The 19,855-nt window shown below is 41.6% G+C and overlaps 1 protein-coding gene across 2 annotated transcripts in view; it reads left to right on the top strand.

Moving 5' to 3' along the window:
- RSU1 (Ras suppressor protein 1) overlaps nucleotides 1-19,855 on the top strand; it is a 207,380-nt gene that overhangs the window by 98,316 nt on the left and 89,209 nt on the right. For both annotated transcript variants that reach the window (XM_005214283.5, NM_001040601.2), the window contains one exon: nucleotides 11,029-11,161. In XM_005214283.5, the coding sequence (XP_005214340.1) occupies nucleotides 11,029-11,161 (133 nt within the window). The remainder of the gene's footprint in view (nucleotides 1-11,028; nucleotides 11,162-19,855) is intronic.

Here is a 19,855-nt window from a genome sequence, read left to right as displayed (position 1 = left end):
TTTTGAAACATAGGATCATCTGATGTGGGTTTTATAGCCTGCATTTCAACCTTCAGTGTTGTGTCATGACCATTATCCCATGTAATTACATTTTATTTGAAATCATTTTTAACCGTATGATGACATACTCTGCCATCCTAAGAGCGTCTCGTAATATATTAACCAACCCTTGAGTTATTTGAGTTGTTTGCAGATGTTCTGTAGGAGCACTAGCAGCATAAATGAAAATTTGTATTCATAAATCACTGTGAATATCCATGTATCCTTAGCATAATTTTTTCTTTTTTTTCTAACTGAGATAAAATAGACATACAGCACTGTGTAAAGTATACAACATACTGATTTGACTTACATATTTTATAAATGATTACCACGATATGTTTAGTTAACATCCATCCTTTGATACAAATGCAAATGCTTTTTTGAATGTTGAGAATTCCTTTAAAAAAATTTAGTTGAGTTTTACACTGGGAAGGAATCTTAGAACTTATCAGTCCCGATATCATTCTTCACAGATGAGGAAACCAGATATATGAGTAGTTAATGAGAGACGTAAGAGTTGAACCCAAATGTGCTGACTTTTTTAATATTTTTTATTAATTTTGATTGGAATGTAGTTGCTTTACCACATTGTGTTGGTTTCTGCTGTACAACAAAGCGAATCGCTGTATGATACATACATTACCTCTCTTTTGGATTTCCTTCCCACTTGTCACCACAGTACTGAGTTCTCTGTGCTGTACAGGAGGTTGTCATTAGTTTATCTGTTTCATACATAGCAGTGTATATGTGTCAATCCCAGTCTCCCAATTTATCCCACTTCTCTTCCATCCTTGGTGTCCATAAATTTGTTCTCCATACCTCTGTGTCTGTTTCTGTTTGGTAGATAAGTTCATCTGTACCATTATTCTAGATTCCACATATGTGCTGACTTCTTTTGCAGTCAGGTCTTTCCTCCACTCACATCATGTTGCTCTTCATCAAATAAGATAGTTGGTTTCAGTTTCAGAATTCTTACACATCTGTACTTGGAATAGATGACCGAAGGGTGTGATACCTTTATTGATCTTATAAGAAGTTGTGAGTGCTGGAACTTATTCCTTGAACATCCATTTATCTAGTTTATGTTGTTGATATTCAGGGATGTCTCCTTGGGATCTCTGGGGTAACTGGGGCTTTCTCATTGGTGCTTACATTTCCAACTTCCCAGGCAGTCAGAACATTGTTCTTGAACTGGGGGACTTCAGTGAAAGGACAGTGAGGCCTGGGAGGACGCTGAATGACCTAATGCGCTCTGGGACCCGACCCTCGTGGGGTGCTGCAGACTGCCACCCTTCAGTCTTCTAGGGAATGAAATCAGCATTCCTAAATTTCTTATTGGCCCTGCTTTTTGTTTTTATTTTCGCTTATTTTTATTTTATTTACAGCTGTGCTGGGCCGTCTTTGCTGCATGGCTTTTCTCTAGTTGCAGCAAGCAGGGGCTGTTCTCTAGTTTTGGTGCACGGGCTTCTCATTGTGGCGGCCTCTCTTGTTGCAGAGCACAGGCTCTAGGGTACAGACACTTCAGTAGTTGCGGCTCCCAGGCTCAGTATTTGTGATGTGCGGGGTTAGTTGGCTTCATGGCACGTGGGATCTTCCTGGATCAAGGATTGAACCTATGTCTCCTGCATTGGCAGGCAGTTCTTTAGCACTGAGCCACCAGGGAAGCCCCATGGCCCTACTGTTGATCACAGACCTTTGAGAAGTTTATGAACTTGGGGGCCTTTTCCTTGAAAGGGTACTACCAGGCAAATGTATGTTTATTTTGCATTCTATTTCAGGAGATATAATGCAGGAGACCCCAGTTCAATTCCCGGGTCGGGAAGATCTGCTGGAGAAGGGATAGGCTACCCACTCCAGTATTCTTGGGCTTCCTTGTGGCTCAGCTGGTAAAGAATCCGCCTGCAATGTGGGAGACCTGGGTTCAATCCCTGGGTTGGAAAGATCCCCCGGAGATGGGAAAGGTTACCCACTCCAGTATTCCGGCCTAGAGAGTTCCATGGACTGTATAGTCCATGGGGTTGCAAAGAGTCAGACACGACTGGGCGACTTTAACTTTCAGGAGATGAATTCCCTGAGTGAATCTCTGTTTTAGGCAAATTGTTTTCCAGGATACATTTTTCTCTCCTTTGCAGATTTCGCTTAGCATAATAATGAAGAGCATTTTATATTGATGTAGTGCTTTCCAGGGTAGAGAATGACTTTATACACCTTTGGGCTCCTGTCCACAATCCTGTCAATTGGTACCATTAACCCCACTTGGCAGATGAGGAAACTGAAGCTCAGAAAACACAGGGATTTACCCAAGGTCATTTGGTCAGAAAGCCAGTGAATGGTGTGTGGCTTCCAGAGCCACACCCACTGGGCTGTAGAATACACTTCCTGCGGACTTCCCTGGTGGTCCAGGGGCTAGGATCCAGTGTTCCCAATGCCGGGGCCCGAGTTCAATCCCTGCTCAGGGAACTCTAGATCCTACATGATGCAACGTAAGACCTAGCACAGCTAAATATATAAATAAATATTTTTTTAAAAAAAGAATATGCTTCTTGATGTAATATAAACAATAAAAGGGACATCTGTTAAGCAAAAGTAAGGTTTTTTCCTCCCACCTTTAGAAGAATAATGGGGAAATCCTACACAAAGGCCAGGTTTACCACATGAGTTATTCATTGGACCTCCATGGACAGGGACTTGCTGAATAAAGCAGCGATGGTGGTGAGCCCTCAGGATGACCATGGCTCTGTTGATGGGGAATTGTATTTACCAGCGACTGAGAGACCCTTTTCTAGTCCATCTTAACCTGGAACACAGATGTCACATGGCCAAGAAGGGCACTGGGGAAAACTGTAAAGTGATATTTTTCTTCATTCTTTAAAAGGGCTTCTGGACTCCTCCGCACAATACATGCGTAAGTCAGAGGCCGCTGTAGTTGAAGCCATTTGGCAGGGTGTTGAGCTTTTTACAAAATCTCTTTCATTTAAATTGTATGCTTCCCTTGACTAGATCGGAAGAGTCACAGTTTTAGTATGTTTCACAAAGCAGCAGTGCATCATATGTATTAAGAGAGCTAAATGCCTGTTTTAAAAATGTGTTCCCAGAAGGCTAAGCAGACAATTGCCAGAATGACAGTGTGGCCTCGAATTCCCCACAGAATAAATTTGAGAGCTGTCATGAGACATTCCAGCCTACTTGGACTGCATCGATGATGCCCAGAAAAAGCAGCAGCCTCAGACCCTGCTTCTCAATCCAGTTAGGGCTTAGCAGACCATCAGGCTGTTCCTGCAGTGGGATGATGCCATTTTAAATCAAAGGCACTGCCTTTGTACCAATTAGCATCCGTCTTATATTTTGAATTACTTCTGATGATATCCTTTTCATTCACCTTATTCTTATTTAATTGTAAAAATAATTCATACTTGTAATCACATGGAGTTCTTGAGAAAGGAAATAAATAATTTACCTTTTATTCTGTGAGTTCAAATCCCTTCCCCACCTTCATTTCCCCTCTTTGAGAAAACCCATATTAACAATTTGATATGTGTCCTTCTCTTCTCTTTTTCACTTAAACATTTCCTCATATACCTAATATGAGATTTCTTTCTTCTATACCTTTTTTTTCAAAAATGAAATCATAACAAACTTAGTATACCCCGAATTTTTAAAAATTAGGGTGTAGATCTCTTCCTAAATCAAAACATACAAGTCTTTGTCATTTGTTCTAATAACCTGATAACACTTCATTGAGTAGCCATGTTATTCTGCTTCTCACCTATTGAACATTCTGGTTGTTTCCAGTGTTTTATTATAGCAAACATTTATTATTCCAATGTGAGCATGATTTTATAAGCCTTATGCTCGTTTTCCATTCAGTAAAGTTTGTTGCTGAAGAAGTGAAAAAGATAGAAGCTTTCCATCTCCAGCTGTCATCATGCACTTCTGTAATTAGAAGCCTCTTACATAGTAATAAGCTTAGGGATTTACATGTAGAATATCTGTTTATATTTGGAGCAGCCCTGAATGTCGCTTTTATTTTGTGCTGGAGTTGCTTGTGGTTAGCTCCTGTGTGTGGATTCACTGCAGAGCAGAGGTGATCTCTCAGCTGTCATAATGTCCCATCTAGACCCCTTCAGCAGCGAATCAGTTTCCTGAGTTTGGGCAAATCCAGTATACTGATGATAGAGTACCCCATCAGCCACGGTTTGCTAGTTTTACCTTGTTAGACGATGGCCTTAGAGTTTCATGAGCAAGGGAGCCTGGCTGTTAGGATGCAGTCATTTAAAAAGTGCTCCGCAGATTTTGGAATTAGGGAGGGAGGGAATGATGCTTCAATGACATGAAAAATTTGCCCAGGTTGCCTTGATTGCTTAATATGCAATAAATGATGTTCCTGGCCACACGTTTCAGGATTTGGAGTATTCAGGAAGAATTCTTATCAGTAGGATTATGAAGACAACCCATTTCTATACATGCAAACAAGTCTGCTTATCAGTGGGGCCACAAGGCCCGTTCCATCCGATCACATGTATCACTAGCCAGGGGAATGCTTGTTTTCCATGCTTTCTTTAGCCTTTACAAAATACAGTCGCATGGCAGAGCTGCTGTACTCGAGGCTCTGGAATGAAGTACATGTGGTACCTTTGCAGGTAATAAAATGGAAAATCCAATTTGCAATTTCAGAAGCAGCCTGTGAGTGACAGATGATCTTAAGGGCAGTGCCGGTCAGAGGGTCACCGCTCATCACGGTGCGGGCTGGCTCCCCACATGGCCCGGGCCTCCCCACCGGAGAGCGAGCAGAGGGAATGTGTGTCTGGGAGGCAGCCAGCATGTCCGTGGGTGCACCCCTTTCTAGCTTATTAGATCCTCTTTGTCACAGTGCTTAATCCTGCTGCCTGATCCTTGTTAGAACAGCACCGGAGCGCTGCTCAGGCTTCTAATAAAGGAGATGGGCAAGGACTCCTAACTGGAGCCAGCCAAGCGTGCGGCAAGTTAGGGCTCCCGCAGCCTGACTGACGGGACGCTGAGATGCTCCCTGCATGTTATTACTGCAGAGGGAACCCGCCTCAGACAGCTGATGGATGAGCTTGGCTGAGGTCGGAGGAACTTGTTGCCGGGCCCCCAGGAGCCAGGTGTCAGCTTTTCACATGGGATGATGGCCGAGCTTTCTTCTAATTATCTTAACCCTCTTCTGAAATTGCTGCGTTCGTTCAGAGGGAGGTGAGAAAGCGAGAGACACCAAGCCAGCTGGGAGGATCGCAGCTGCACCGAAGCAGGTACTGCATCCTTCACCAGTGACATTAACTCAGAAAATAAAACAGGCATGTCCCCTTCCACTGAGTCTGCTTACAGCTCGTAGAGTCGGTGCTGGCGCAGGCTCTGGCTCGTGCGGTTTCCATCTCTGTCATCTGTAATAGTTGCCTGCTTTAAGGTGCGCTGTGGACCTGAAGCATGGGTTTCGTGGTTCTTTGTTAAGAAAAAAGCATAGCATCCACCACAAAGCTACTGTGTGGTCTTTTCACACCTCCCCCCAACACACACACCCCATGTCAGTGAACATGAATCATGCTTTTCTGCTAGGCTTCCCAGTTCCAGTATTCCATGAAGCACCCGTGAATCTGAAGTTTGGTATTAAATCTGAGTGAGGATTGTTTGACACTAAGGTAAATAAATGGGAGTGGGGGAGGGTAACTCCATCCCTCTAGCATCCCCCTCCTCCAGCTAGAGTGCACAGATGAGTTTGAAGTGATAGAAATAAAAATGCTCACAAGCAGCCTCTGGTCCGTTCTTTGTACTCCAACTTTCATCAGCATAAGATTCCTCTTCCCCGAATCAACCACGTCCAGCTTGCATCCCGCAGGTCCTGCGTGCTCCAGTTAGCAGGCGTAATTAGCGTCATCCTCTGCCTCTTGTGTCTCCATTGATAGTGCTTAAATAGAGACATAGCTAGGGACTGACAGCTCTCTGGAGGGTTCGAGGTCTCAGACAAGAGGGTCCAGGGTACAGAGCTGACCTCCTTTCTTGACGTTATTCCCCCAGGTCTGTTTTCCATATGTGGCAACCAGGGAGCATCGAACTTAAGTACATTATTTTTAGAGGATTACCATTAAAAAGACTACAGGCTTAGTCAGAGGCTGTTACTAAGTGAACATGAGACGAGGTACATTGGAAAGCAGGTTTGTAGGTTGCTGGTAGGAGAGTACAGGCTGTTCTTTCCTGTACCTGTATGTTGATTTCAAGGATGATCCATTAAAACCCGTTCATAACATACCTGTAGTTTTGGATTAGTGGGCATGTCTGCCAATGAGGGTTCGTGTCCTTCCCCAATCAGTAGAAACTGACTAGAGGCCAAATTCAGGCAAGGCTTTATCGGGGCTCCTGTTGCAGCAGGGAGGAGTGAGAACAAGTAATAGATTCCCTTGCTCAGTCCCCAAGGGTGAGGGACCTGGTTCTTTATATGGGGTGAAGACAGGAGTGTGTCCAAGGATCGGGCTGGAGGGGTGGCTTAGGTGGTTTGCCCACCACTTAGGTGGTATTGAGGGCAGGGTAGGGAGCACAGTACCCTGCTTTTGCAGTTGCCAACACCTAGTTTTTGCTCCAGGCTCTTTAGAAGTGGCGAAAGGGCTTTTTTGGTCTTTTTGTATCTTTCGTCCATGTTTGCCCCAGCTGTGCTTGCGCAAACTTACTTTTAGTCCCATATAGTTTCTTTGTATTTCATTCCTCCAGGAGAGATGTCTAGGTGGAGGCCTTGCAGCAAGTGGCCCCAGAAGCCAGTCTGTCTCAGGCAAACCCTGCACCTGGGTGGGAGGGAGCTGGTGATGCAGGCTGGGAAAGAAGAGAGTAGTCTTCCTCTCCTGCTCTCCTGGGCAAATTTGGAAAAACAGGCCTGTCTGTGGGGTCCTTCTGAAACTTTCCCTGGTCCACATTGCTCTCACACTGACCCAGAGCCTTGAAAATACAGCAAGCCAAGAAATCCTCTGTGCTCCAGACACAGCTACTTCTCCTCTTTTGACCCTCCTCCTTCCCCAGAGTTTTGTTTTTTTTTTTTTAAGTCATTTTCCTGTGATACCCATCTGAACCAGAGGTTAAATAGGAAAGCAGTCCAGTTAAGTTAGTTCATGGTAATGTGTGTGAATGACAGAGTCCAGGAAGCTTGTTCATCAGATACACTCTACCCATGGGAAAGTTAGACTGGATTTTTTGTTAGACTAACCAATTTGGGGGGATGAGGAAGAAAGATATTTAGAGCAGAAACACCTCTATCAGGGAAATCTCCTTTGCTTAGGAATTAGTTCACATCTTTATGTAATTTATGCTTTTCATGGCTTTTTTTTTTTCTTTTTTTTGGTTACCCATTTTAGAAGACGTATTTTTTCCAAAGGTCTCATTGATTATTTCTTTTCACAGTTGATTCCCTGATAATGTAAGTGGGCAGGGCTCGGAGGCAGGAGGAGGATATTGAGTAAGTGTAGGCTGTCAATTAGGTGAATGTTTTAAGAAAGAGGCTTTTACCTCTAGTAACCCCCCAACTTTTTAGTGAATTTCTGCCCTGTCGTTACTATTACCTGGTCACTCGGCCCTTCCCTCAGTGACCGTGCTGTCTAAGGATGTGCTGTCTATACTGCACAACATAATATACCGTGCATTTAAAACACGACATGTCAGGAACTTGCCTGGTGGGCCAGCGATTAGGACTCTGAGCTTCCAGTGCAGGGGGGCACGTGTTCAGTCCCTGGTCAGGGAACTAAGGTCCCACATGCCGAGTGGCACAGCCGAAAAATAGTTTAAAAACTTAAACATGACACTTCAGAAATACAGACTTGTTTGTAAATTTAAGACTTTCCCCAGAAACTTCTGTTCTATTCATTTTTAGGAGTGTGGAAATTGGAGAAAAAGAAGTAATGAGACAATGATATGGACAGGAGGACATAGGGTATAGCAAATGAGGAAAAGAGCATTATAGCAGAATTTAAACAAGCAATCAGTTCGATTCTTGGGAAGCTGAAAAACTTGTCTCGTGTCCAAGTAAAGATAAAAGCAAAATATATGAACAGCAGTCCACTGCCAGCCGTGTTACACCTTTGTAGGGTACTTGGCTAAACCCAGTATGTGCAACATTTGCATTTCCACTTATCCCAAGCAGTTTTCTGACTCATGGTGCAGAGAATAAAGCCCGTTAATTTCCCAAGTGATTTAATATCTGACTAATGATGTTTAACCATTAAGATGAGGAAATTGACAATATTGATAATCTTGGAGAGAAATGTATCTACTTATTTTTGTACTTAACCAGCAGATTTTAAATAGCTTTGGAAATATCATGATGGATTACTCTCTCACTCTTTCATAATATTGGTTTTCTTTAAAAGCATTTTATGAAATAGGGATCACTTTTCCATTGGTCTCTTTTTCCTCTGTTATTCCGAATAGCTTCACGTTCATTCAGGCACCCCTCTGAGATAACTGTAGTTTGCATTTCAGACAATCACAATAAAGCAAATACCACAATAAAGCAGATTACTCAAGTTTGTTGGTTTCCCACTGCATATAAAAATTTTATTTATACTATACTGTAGTCTGTTAATTGTGCAATAGCGCCACGTCTAAAAATGTACATGTGCTGTGTCTGTGCTTAGTTGCTCAGTTGTGTCTGATTCTTTGTGACCCCATGGACTGTAGCCTGCCAGGCTCCTCTGTCCATGGGATTCTCCAGGCAGGAATACTGGAGTGGGTTGCCATGCCCTCCTCCAGGGGTTCTTCCCAACCCAGGGATCAAACCCAGGTCTTCCACATTGTAGGCGGATTCTTTACTGTGTGAGCCACCAGGGAAGGCCAAGAATACTGGAGTGGGTAGCCTATCTCTTCTCCAGGGGATCTGCCTGACCCAGGAATAGAACTGGGGTCTGTCTATATTGCAGGTGGATCCTTTACCAGCTGATCTACCCGGGAAGCCCCAAAATGTACATACCTAGTTAAAAATGTCTTACTGACGGGCTTCCCTGGTGGTTCATTGTTCAAGAATCCACCTGCCATTGCCGGGTCCATCCCTGGTCTGGGAAGATCCCACATGCCACAGCTCAACCCATTCACCACAACTGCTGAGCCCGAGCTCTAGCGCCCCCGACCCACAGGTACTGAAACCCATGAGCTCTGGAGCCTGTGCTTGGCAACGAGAGAAGCCACTGCAATCAGAAGCCTGCACACCACATCTAGAGAGTAGACCCCACTCACCGCTGCTAGAGAAAGCCCATGCGCAGCAACCAAGACCCAGTGCAGCCAAAAATAAACAAATATTAAAAATTTTCTTACTGATAAAAACTGCTGACCATCATCTGAGCCTTCAGTGACATGTAGTAGTCACATCAAAAATCACTGATCACAGATCACCATAACATAAATAATAACGTTAAAAAGCCTTAAAATATGAAGAGAATTACTGAAATGTGACCCAGAGATACAAAAGGTAAGCAAGTGATGTTGGAAGAATGGCACCGACAGACTTGCTGGATGTGAGGTGGCCACAACCTTTACTTTATAAAAAATGTAATTAGTATGTGCGGAGCACAATAAAGTGAAGTGTTGATACAACAAGGTCTGTCAATATAACAAAAAGAAGGCAGATTCAGAGTATCATCGTTTCTTCTGTTTTAAGAAGAAATACTGCATCACTGTCCTAGTAAACATTATCTTCTCATTTCTGAAGTTCAGATTAGCTGGGAAATGCTGTGCTTTGTGCAGTGCTTGCATCCTTAGAATATGTTTCCCATATCCTGAAGTTATTTGTTATGACAAAATTGGCAGTTGGAGCCTCGGAACAGGACAGAAATGGTACTTGGATTGTGTCCTGTAAAGAATAATTGCTAGGTGTCTGTGTTCAAAAACCTTAGAACTGTAGACCAGGGCTCTGAAAATGGACATCTTCCGTAGGACTTTGAGGGCAAGGAAGTTGGTGAACCAGCTGACTGCCATTTAAACCACATGCAGCTCTACTGTGTAACATCTCTGTCTGTCTCTCTTATAGGCAGGCATGTTCTTTGAAGCTCTTTCTCACACTTCCCTTTTCCATTTTCAAATATGCCAAACAGAAAAACATACATAATCAACTGATTCAGCAACACGTGGTACCCAGATGCTGGCTACCTTCATTAGCTCATGTTTGGTTGATCTAGGTTGACATGTAACCTGTTAGCGTCACCAAACACTGTAGAAATGTATAAGAGATTTGGAGCCAGAGGCTTAGATTCAAATCCCTACTCTTACATTGTCTGTTCTTAGAGATATTACTTAATTTCCCCAAGTTTCTGTGTTTTTTCTTACCTGTAAAGTGATGTCAATTACTGACTTTAGGGACTGCTGGAGAATCAAAGGAGGAAATGCTTTTTACAGGTAATTTGTGAATAGGTAGGATATATATGTGTGCATCTCTACCCTTAACCATGTTACTGAGATGCGTTTAGTGCTGATTCTGAGATGTGCTTATGGTACCCGAGTGAGGCAGTAGTAGTTTTACATGGGCAGTGTTCTCATTTTTCTTCACTTGTGTCCTGCTTTGATGAAAAGCGGTGTTGATTGGATCAGGTTTCAGTCTTACTGGACAGATGGTGATGCACACTGTCAAGGTGAAATTGGGGGATGTCCTGATATTAAGGGTTCTCTCAATCCTGGAAGGCCGTTTTTGTTCGTTTAGCAAATACTGGAAAAAATGAAGCAAATGCTACATTTGTGTGAATTCCTTCCAAGTTTACTTCCTTCTTACCTCTTCTACTCCCTCTGCCCTCTCTCCTCATCGCCTTCCCTTCCTTCCTAATCTCTTGTGTCAGTATTCAATCACTGACATGGCTTGTAGACTAGCAATGACTTGGGCTAAATATTTTTAAAACAAATGACTCAGAAGATGCTTAAGGTTGTGCTGTGGTTACTGGGCATGAATTACTTCTTGAATTTGATTTCTGTTGGTTAGATGACCTTCATTTTTTTTTCTCTCCGTCTTTTTAGGAAACTTGGATTTAACTGGTCAGAAGCAGATATTCAAAGCAGAGAACAATCCCTGGGTTACCCCTATCGCTGACCAGTTCCAGCTTGGCGTGTCCCATGTTTTTGAATACATCCGCTCCGAGACGTACAAATAGTAAGTAGACAATGATTTTCTGAAATCGACTGGTTTTATGGTATTTATAATTATGCCAGCTTAACAACCAGACATAGTAATTGTCTTTATTTATAGACTATTTTTCATTCACATTGTCAAAGGAAACTTATACTAGTTTTGTTTAGAAATCTTTTAAGGTATTAAACTGGCTGAATATTCATGGCACTAAGGAAATTCACCAGACACATTAAGATCAGAACATATTCTTTTCTCCTTTGAATGCAGAGAATAACAAATGTTGTGAACGAAATTGTTAAGTGGTTTATTTATAAAATCAGTAGAGCATACTAAGAAAGCATCATTCTCTTCTTTAAGAGAAAAGATAAGACAGAAAACGAGGAGGGATCAGCTGGCTTAAGTCACAGCATCAAAATCTTTCAAGTCCTTCCCTCTGGTCCAGGGCACCCCTGGGGGGTCCAGCATTAAAACCTAAGTATTCCCGCCTCTCTTTTCCTCAGTATGTTCAGGTGAGAAGGAATTCTGCCCCCTCCACCTGCTCTGTTGTTACTGTGTCTTCTGTTACTATTTTCTGCTCCTCCGGCTCACCACCCCCAAATTGAAGTGGTCATTTCTCTCAGTGCTTCAGTGACCGTCTAATGCTGAAACCTAGCCACCTCTAGTTTTAAGCAACTGCAAAAGACTTGAAACAATTCATAGTCAAGTTGAATCTGTTTTTGTGTCCAGTACCAACTTGTGAGAATTTTAACATCCCAACTCTTAGAGAAGACCTCGGGGATCATTAAAGGCTGAAGTCAGTTTGGAGTCTCCCTTTTTTTCTATGGGTATCAGCGCTATCCCCTGCCCCCCAGCTCAACACGGCTTTCTCCGAATCTGTGTTGGAACAGTGGGTCAGATTTAACTGGCAGGGCAGAGTCCTGGCCCATGAATGGTCAGTGGTGGTCCTGGTAGTACGAGTCCTCCTGCTGCCATGTTCCTGGTTACACATCTGGGACTCCTTTTGGTATATTTCCAGCAGACAGAATCACAGAGAAGGTAAACTGTGAAAGAACAATGATATTCAAGCAGAATAAACTGAAATTGCCAAAATGATGCATATCCTTGTATACGAATGCAACTTGAAAGCCTGGTTTAGGTTTCTTTTAAGATGATACCTTAACATTTTTTTTTGACATCTTAGTATTTATCTTATGTCATAAGACTTACTAAAGAGTAAAATGAAAGATGTGTAGGGGGTGTGTTATTGTTTCATGAACCACATAGATATGAGCAATTATTATACATAGTTTTTTTTTTTAAATGAACATAGCTCAGGGTTGGAAATTTGTCTAGTTCATCATGAAAATGTGTGAAAGTATAATTGCAAATTAGCTGTTTATTCGTTTGGTTTCTCTTAAATTCTTAATTGTTGCTAACGTCAATTTTAGATTAACCTCTAATGTTTCATTAGTGAATGGAAGGTTATGCAGTGCTTTGGTTTGTAGGGTGGTGTACTGTTAGAAAAACATTGTACATAATAACTACAGAAAACTAAGCTACTATTATTCCAGAATTGGGGGGAATACTCTGTTGTTTATTCTGGTTAATGATTTTTTAAATCTACTCTAATTTAGAATTTATACTAGTACACTAATTTAGAATTTACAGAGAATTAGAATACAGTGCATAAGAAAGTGCTTCTAATTTTCATTTCATTTTTAAGAGATTACATTGTGAATGTATGGATTTTGAGTACATTAGAGTCATTAGGCAATGAATCACAATTATGTGCTATTACAGGCAGTTTCTGTTTATTTGAACGTCATTAGGATTCTGGGTAAAGGAGAGGTGTTGACTGAGTTTATTGATACTTTATTTGAAAGGGAATCTGTGATCCACTTAGTCCATGACATGTTTGGAGTATATATTCTTGTCTGTTTCAATAGCATTTGATATTGGAGGATCAGAGTCATCTAAGCAATTTGCCCACTGGCTTATATTTTACATGATTTCCTCTTGGAGAATTTTGTTATCTTTTGTCCAGTTAAATCACCATGAAACAGCTTAGAGAAGCATGGGAGAGCCATTGTCCCCTTTGTAGGGGTGCCAGCCAGTACTCTGTTCACTGATTTGAAAAGAGTATGTGCGCCTCTGCTGGGAGAATGCCCTTGACATTAAACTCCTGGGAGCAGGGACCTCCCTAAAGTGAATTCTCTTAGAGTTCTCCCCTTCTCTCCTCCTTGGGAAAGAGAAGAATGTTAACCACTTTCTGTATCCCAGCTTTCTGCCCTCCTGTTCTCCTAGTGGAGCAGTGACCTTCATTCCTTGATCAACATACCAGCCAGAAACAGGGACTGTGAACCAAGTAAGACACTGCCTCAAGCGCTCAGTCTGTTTTTTAAAAAAATATACTTGTGCAAAAATGCCATCACTATGTTTTACTGATTTTTATAATTTAAGGTCCTCTTTTAGAACAATAAGTATATGTTTGTATATCCTCATATAACTAGAAATCAAACTTGATTCTTTTTTTTTTTAAGTAGTCACTTCATAATTAGAGGACTTGTAGGATTTCTCAACTCTCTGAAAAAATTAATCTAATTAGCAGATATTTGGCTACTTTTGTAAAGCTGTACATGTGATGACTTGCATGGAGGCAGTTTATATGTTACACTGATATTTTTTTAAACAAGGCACATGTCTCATTTGGTACCTTAGTCTTAGATCCTTTATTCTAAAACCTGTAGTTTCTAATCTTCACTTCCTCATCTCTTTTTATATAAGTCACATACACCCCTTCCAATTAAAAAATCCTTTTTTTAACATATTGATCTTCAGCCTGTCATAAAAGCACATTTTAATTTTTTATTCTGGCACTTAAAATACCAATGAATCTCCTTTTTTTTCCTCCCCTTTCTAACCAATCGACCCATTACCTAAATGAGAGCATTAAGAACTCACCAGCTCATCTCATTTCCCTTCGTGTCCCTGGTTGAGGTTCAAGGTGACCTTCCTGTTCCCAGCACATCCTAAGAGGCCTTCCGAGAGTCTCGAGCAGCGACAGTCCAGGGAAGATGAATTATCTCATTTCCAGACTCTTAACAGACTCCAAGAGGTGACATGGATGTTTGAAACAAAACAGGGAAGTCAGTGTTTAGGAGGAATTAAAATACTTGGCAGGGATTTAAGTGGATGAGGATGGAACAGGAGGGGATGTGGGCAGGTGTGGGCTGGGAGAGTGCTGAGAGGCGACTCTTCAGGAGGTTGTTTTGGGGTACATTTGGGGCATTCATCGCATCCTGATGATTCCTCAGACGGAGCTCCCTCTTTGTTCATTTATCCTACTTTCAGCAAAGGGAACATATTGGCTGGTGTCATTGTGTTGCCCGCTCGTTGTCACTTATTCCCTCTGTCAAAGGAATTGGCTCCTTCTGGATGTCGACGCTCAAACCCTACAAGCATGTTAGCGTTTTCGGGCTATTGTCGAGTAACTTCTGTTTCTGTGCAGAGTTATGATCAGATCGTCACCGCTTGTTAAGCTTCCAGGAGGCAGATTTTTTTTTTTTTTTGGTCGCCGAGAGAAGTCAGATTGGAGTCAGGATCTTTGACAAGATTCTTTGTGAAAGGGAGTAACTCACACTTTTCACATTTCCATCAAGGAAGGTGGATGGAAACTGCAAGCCATTTTAAAAGCTGACATGTTAACTCTTAACAAAAGAAGAGGTTTGACAAATGTTAAGCGGAAACGGTGTCGGTTGAAAGCGACATTTGGAAAACAGGCATTCTCATGAAGGCTGCAATTTGTAATGCCTGGCAGTCCTAAAGCCTCATTTCCAGGTTGGCATAACTCAAAAGCTCCTTCCCCGTCATTCTTCCCATCTTGTGACTTTCTTTGCTGTCCATCGAAAGGTGCCACACACACTTGCTTTTCTGTTTTCAGTCCCATACAAAGACATTCATACTGTTATTCAGGTTACTTAATGGAAGCATTTTAACCAAGCAGTGCTTGGGGAGTGGTGGGCATTGATGGGAAAATGCAGGCAAATTGCTCTTCCCTTGGAAATCTGGCAAAATAAATCATCCTGTGTAGTTCGTAAGGAGGAATAAGGACTTTGATTCTGCTTCATATTGTTTCTCAAGCTGTTTTACTTGTACAATTAAGGCAATGTCTTCCTTTGTTCTGCACCTTGGGCAAACCTGTTAGAGGCTGGAGTGACCATGTTGTTATTGTTTAGTCGCTCAGTCGTGTCCGACTCTTTTCAACCCCATGGACTGTAGCCTGCCAGGCTCCTCTGTCCATTGGATTTCCCAGGCAAGAATCCTGGAGTGTGTGGCCATTTCCTTCTCCAGGGGATCTTCCTGACCCAGGGATCAAACCCACAAACTGGTGTGTTGTACATTGGCAGGCAAATTCTTTACTGTCTGAGAATAGCCATACCTGGGCTTTCTTGACTACTATATCCTGTAATGACTTCTGACTTAGAAGGTCCTTACATAATAGATACAGCTGGTCTACCAAAAGGCTAAAAAATTTTGAACCTAATAGGTGATCCCATTGATTTAAGACAGCCCTTTGCAGAAGGAAATCCTCTCTAATAAAACTCTCCAAACATTATTTTTCGGGTGAAGTGTAAAAATGGATGCACTGAACAAGCAGATGGTTTTATAAATATCACAGAAGGCTGGAGGAGAGGGTTAATCTGCCAGGACCTTGCTAGCAGTTAGTGGACTTCTTTTATGTAGTGACAATAGATACGCAAGAAGACAGAGACTTTTCTCTTTTATTACTGTATCTGAAAATAGCTCTACCTAAGCCAGAGAAGCACAGTGTTTCTTTACATTAGACATGAAAAAGAAGAACCAATTTTTCCTAACTAAAGCCTTCAGACGTAAAGATTGTTTTTAAAAGCTGACTGTGTATCATGCTCCTGGTAATTTATATTTCCTTTATAGATGCTACATGTGTGATCGTGGTTCTTTCTTTAAGTTAATAAATGGATTCTCACATTTCCTCCATAATACAAAAAATGATTCAAATTTTTGACATTTCTGGACCTATTTGCATGCAAATGTGTTCATTTAACAAACCTTGCTAAAAAATACCAAAGAGAAAAAGGAAACCCATAAAATATGTTGTGTTTTGGATGGTACCATGTCTCGTCCCTTATTTCATGTTAACTTTCTTTTTTTTTAATTTTTAAATTTTTTTTACTTTACAATATTGTATTGGTTCTGCCACACATCAACATGAATCCGCCACGGGCTCATGTTAACTTTCAGTGATGAGAATTACATATAATTCCTTTTTCTCCAGCTAGTATGTTACCAGTATAAGGAGTTGACAAATGTTAATTCTACTGAGTTAGGTCAGGACAGGACATAACATCACCCTTGGTCTTTGACTTGGTCCATCATCTCTTTTCTTTGTGTAGCCATGAGCTATTAATTGCCCTGGTAAATTTATCTCTCCCCTCTAAAGGAAGAAAACAGATTACGTGAGGTAGAGTGCAGGACAGTTCTTTTTCTCTTCCATTTTTGATAGATTGCTTACTGTAATTTACATTTAAAAGGAGTGTAACTTTTCTTCTTTTTAAGTTGTTTAGCACTGTTATTCAGATGTACTTCAGGGATCGTTAGTATTTTTCCTTTTTCTTCGTGCATGTCCATTTCTTCAATGTATAAAGTATGTACATGCCTTTTGAAGCTTTCCTATAATTTTATAGCTTATGCGAAACAGTTCAGTTTTTTAAGTGGACAGTGCTGCCCATTTGACATGTCCAGTGGACCTGGAGCTTGAGAGGGAACCTCCATCCCCTTAAGCTGTAAAGGTCAAAGGTGAACTCTGCCAGGGTTTGGAAACGAGCTTCAGGAGGCTAAGTTGGAATTTCTGAAAGTGTCCAGGAAACCCCATTTGATAGGTGTGCTGAAATGTCTTTCACTCTGACGTGCCTTAGATGCAAGTACAGACTTTGGAAAAGGCTCCCTCAAGTCTGCACGTTCACTCTCTGGTCCTGGGAGGCAGTCACTCCTAGCCACTTTGTGCTGGGTGAGCACTGTGGGATCACGTTTAACCAATGAGCTGAGGCTCTGTCGGTCTTTTTGCACTTTATTTCATGACTAGGGCAGTTACCATGAAAAGAGTCGCGAATAAATTTAGAGGGGCAAATGAGAAAAAACATAACTGCTCCATCAAGGCAAGAAGAGTGATGTTTACTCTGATCCTTATGCCACAAGAGACTTTTATGCGTGATTTTAAAGAGCAAAACAATCATGTCTGTCTCTCCTCTTCACTGTGCATCTCCTCCTTCCTTGTATATTGACTCTCAAGCCTGCCTTCAACCTGTCTTGTGCAGCTGTAATGTACAATATGATGTATTACAGTATCAATTTAAGGTAAATAGAATACAGATAATTTGTTCCTCTTGACAGAAGGAAAATCAACATAGTCTAGGCTCCATCTACACTCCAAAAAGGAAATCTGTCAGGTTACTTCCTCTTCCAAAATAACTATTTTGAGTTCCATTTTTCAATGATACTCACTTGAAATGATCATATCGAACTATGAAATATTGACCTACTCAAAGACGTGGTCCACCCTACATATTGATAACCTTTATTAACTCTCAGCAGTCTTCAAGTTCAATGCTGGATGCTTTCTGTCCAGCTAAGATGAGTTATTGCCTGCCTTTGCTGTTTTTATTGGAGAGATAAATTAATAAGTGGCACTTTATAATCAAACAAAACTGTCTAATTTCTATTCTCTACATGGTAATATCTTATTTTATTACATGCTGATTTTTTATTGAGCTCTGATCTCTTATTCTGTTCAGGCATTGTTGGGGTTTTGTTTTTTGTAATTTTTGACAATATAGTGTTCTCCTATAATGTTAGATACTGTGATTTAGAGTGAGTAATCTTATGAAAGGCATTTTTGTCAACTTAATCAGATAGAAAGTATAAATACGAGTTTTATGTCCACTGACGTTTACTGATATCCAATTTAGTCATCATCTATTAAGGAAAGAACCCTCTAGATTTTGTTCTCTTGTGTTTGACTATATCATTTCATATGTATTTTTTAAGACTCATAATGTAAAAAGTTTGTGGTCAAGACAATGTTGTGTTCTACTGTCGTAGTTTTCAAACAGTCTCATTTGGAACCCATACAGTTTCATCACCTTCAAAATGTGTATCCTTTTTTTTCCTCCATCCCGTGACACTGTGTGTGTTTAGAAAATACATAAATTGTTATTGAGGTTTTGGTTATTTTACTTAGCAGGGTTACTGAGTAAGCACCCTGCCTTCTTTTATTTTTTTTTTTCCTGCTGCTACCTAATTTTGGCTGTTTTAGCCACTGAGCAGAAATTTATTATCTTAACAGCTCTAGAAGTCTCAAGATCAAGGTATGAACAAGGTTGTTTTTTTCTAAGGTTTAATCTGATTACCCCATAAAGACCCTGCAGTCTTCAAATATGGTCACATTCAGAGTAACCGCACAGTCCAGCCCCTAACACTGTTGTGACTCCACTGTATTCAGTTCTCTGTAGTTTCACCCTGTCTTTCTTCTCTTGTAGCCCCCACAGCCTCCCTGTAGGCACATTCTCTTTATCAGTAAATGTGTTTAAATGCATGGATGTGAGAGTTGGAAGAAGGCTGAGCGTGGAAGAATTGATGCTTTTGAACTGTGGTGTTGGAGAAGACTCTTGAGAGGCCCTTGGACTGCAAGGAGATCCAAACAGTCCATTCTAAAGGAGATCAGCCCTGGGATTTCTTTGGAAGGAATGATGCTAAAGCTGAAACTCCAGTACTTTGGCCACCTCATGCGAGAGTTGAGTCATTGGAAAAGACTCTGATGCTGGGAGGGATTGGAGGCAAGAGGAGAAGGGGACGACGGAGGATGAGATGGCTGGATGGCATCACTGACTCGATGGACATGAGTCTGAGTGAACTCTGGGAGTTGGTGATGGACAGGGAGGCCTGGCGTGCTGCGATTCATGGGGTTGCAAAGAGTCGGACATGACTGAGCGACTGATCTGATCTCTGATCTGATCTGTGTTTAAATGCCTCTGGGAGGTCTAATCCACCCCTCCCCGATGGCCGGCCACAATGGCTTTCTTAGGCATTTGGCTTTCAGACTTAAAAGCTTCTTTCAAAACACAAGGATTCACCATTGTTTCCTTTTAGGGACACCAAGGTTAGGTTCTGTTTTGGCAGAGGGGTCAGTGTTTTTATTTGTAATCATTCTTTAAGAACAGACTGTGTTGAAACAGAAGCTGGTTAGAATCTGAAGATCCCTTGGGAGTGAAGGGCAGCTTACAGAATGTTCTACTTTGTTGAATTCAGCTAGACAGTTGAAGAAGGGAGAGTTCCATAGAGCACCCACCATCGGACCTTGCCTTGTTACCTTTCGCAGGAATCTGTGGCTAGAAGATGCAGCACAGGGGTGGGGGTGCCTCTGTGCTCCTGGTGGCTTCTTGCTCTGGGGCCCTGACTGGTAGATGTGGAATCGTCTTTCTCTCTGCTTTGTGGTCCTGCCTGGTGGCTACTGGTGTTTTGCCCTGTACGATGTGAAGAAATCAGGGATTTCTTCTTCTATCTTGGGGTTTCAGTAACCACATTTGGAGCCCTTTTATCCCATCTTGCAACCTTGTCTCAGGAGATTTCTGGGGTCTTAACTGGACATGGTTGAGACTACTAAGGCCAGGGCACTGAATTCCCTTCTCATGTAACTAAAGC

Source organism: Bos taurus, chromosome 13 (assembly GCF_002263795.3).
Source record: "Bos taurus isolate L1 Dominette 01449 registration number 42190680 breed Hereford chromosome 13, ARS-UCD2.0, whole genome shotgun sequence".
In the NCBI taxonomy this organism is placed as follows: domain Eukaryota; kingdom Metazoa; phylum Chordata; class Mammalia; order Artiodactyla; family Bovidae; genus Bos; species Bos taurus.
Note: the sequence above shows the minus strand (reverse complement) of the source record. Positions and strands in the feature narration are given on the sequence as shown.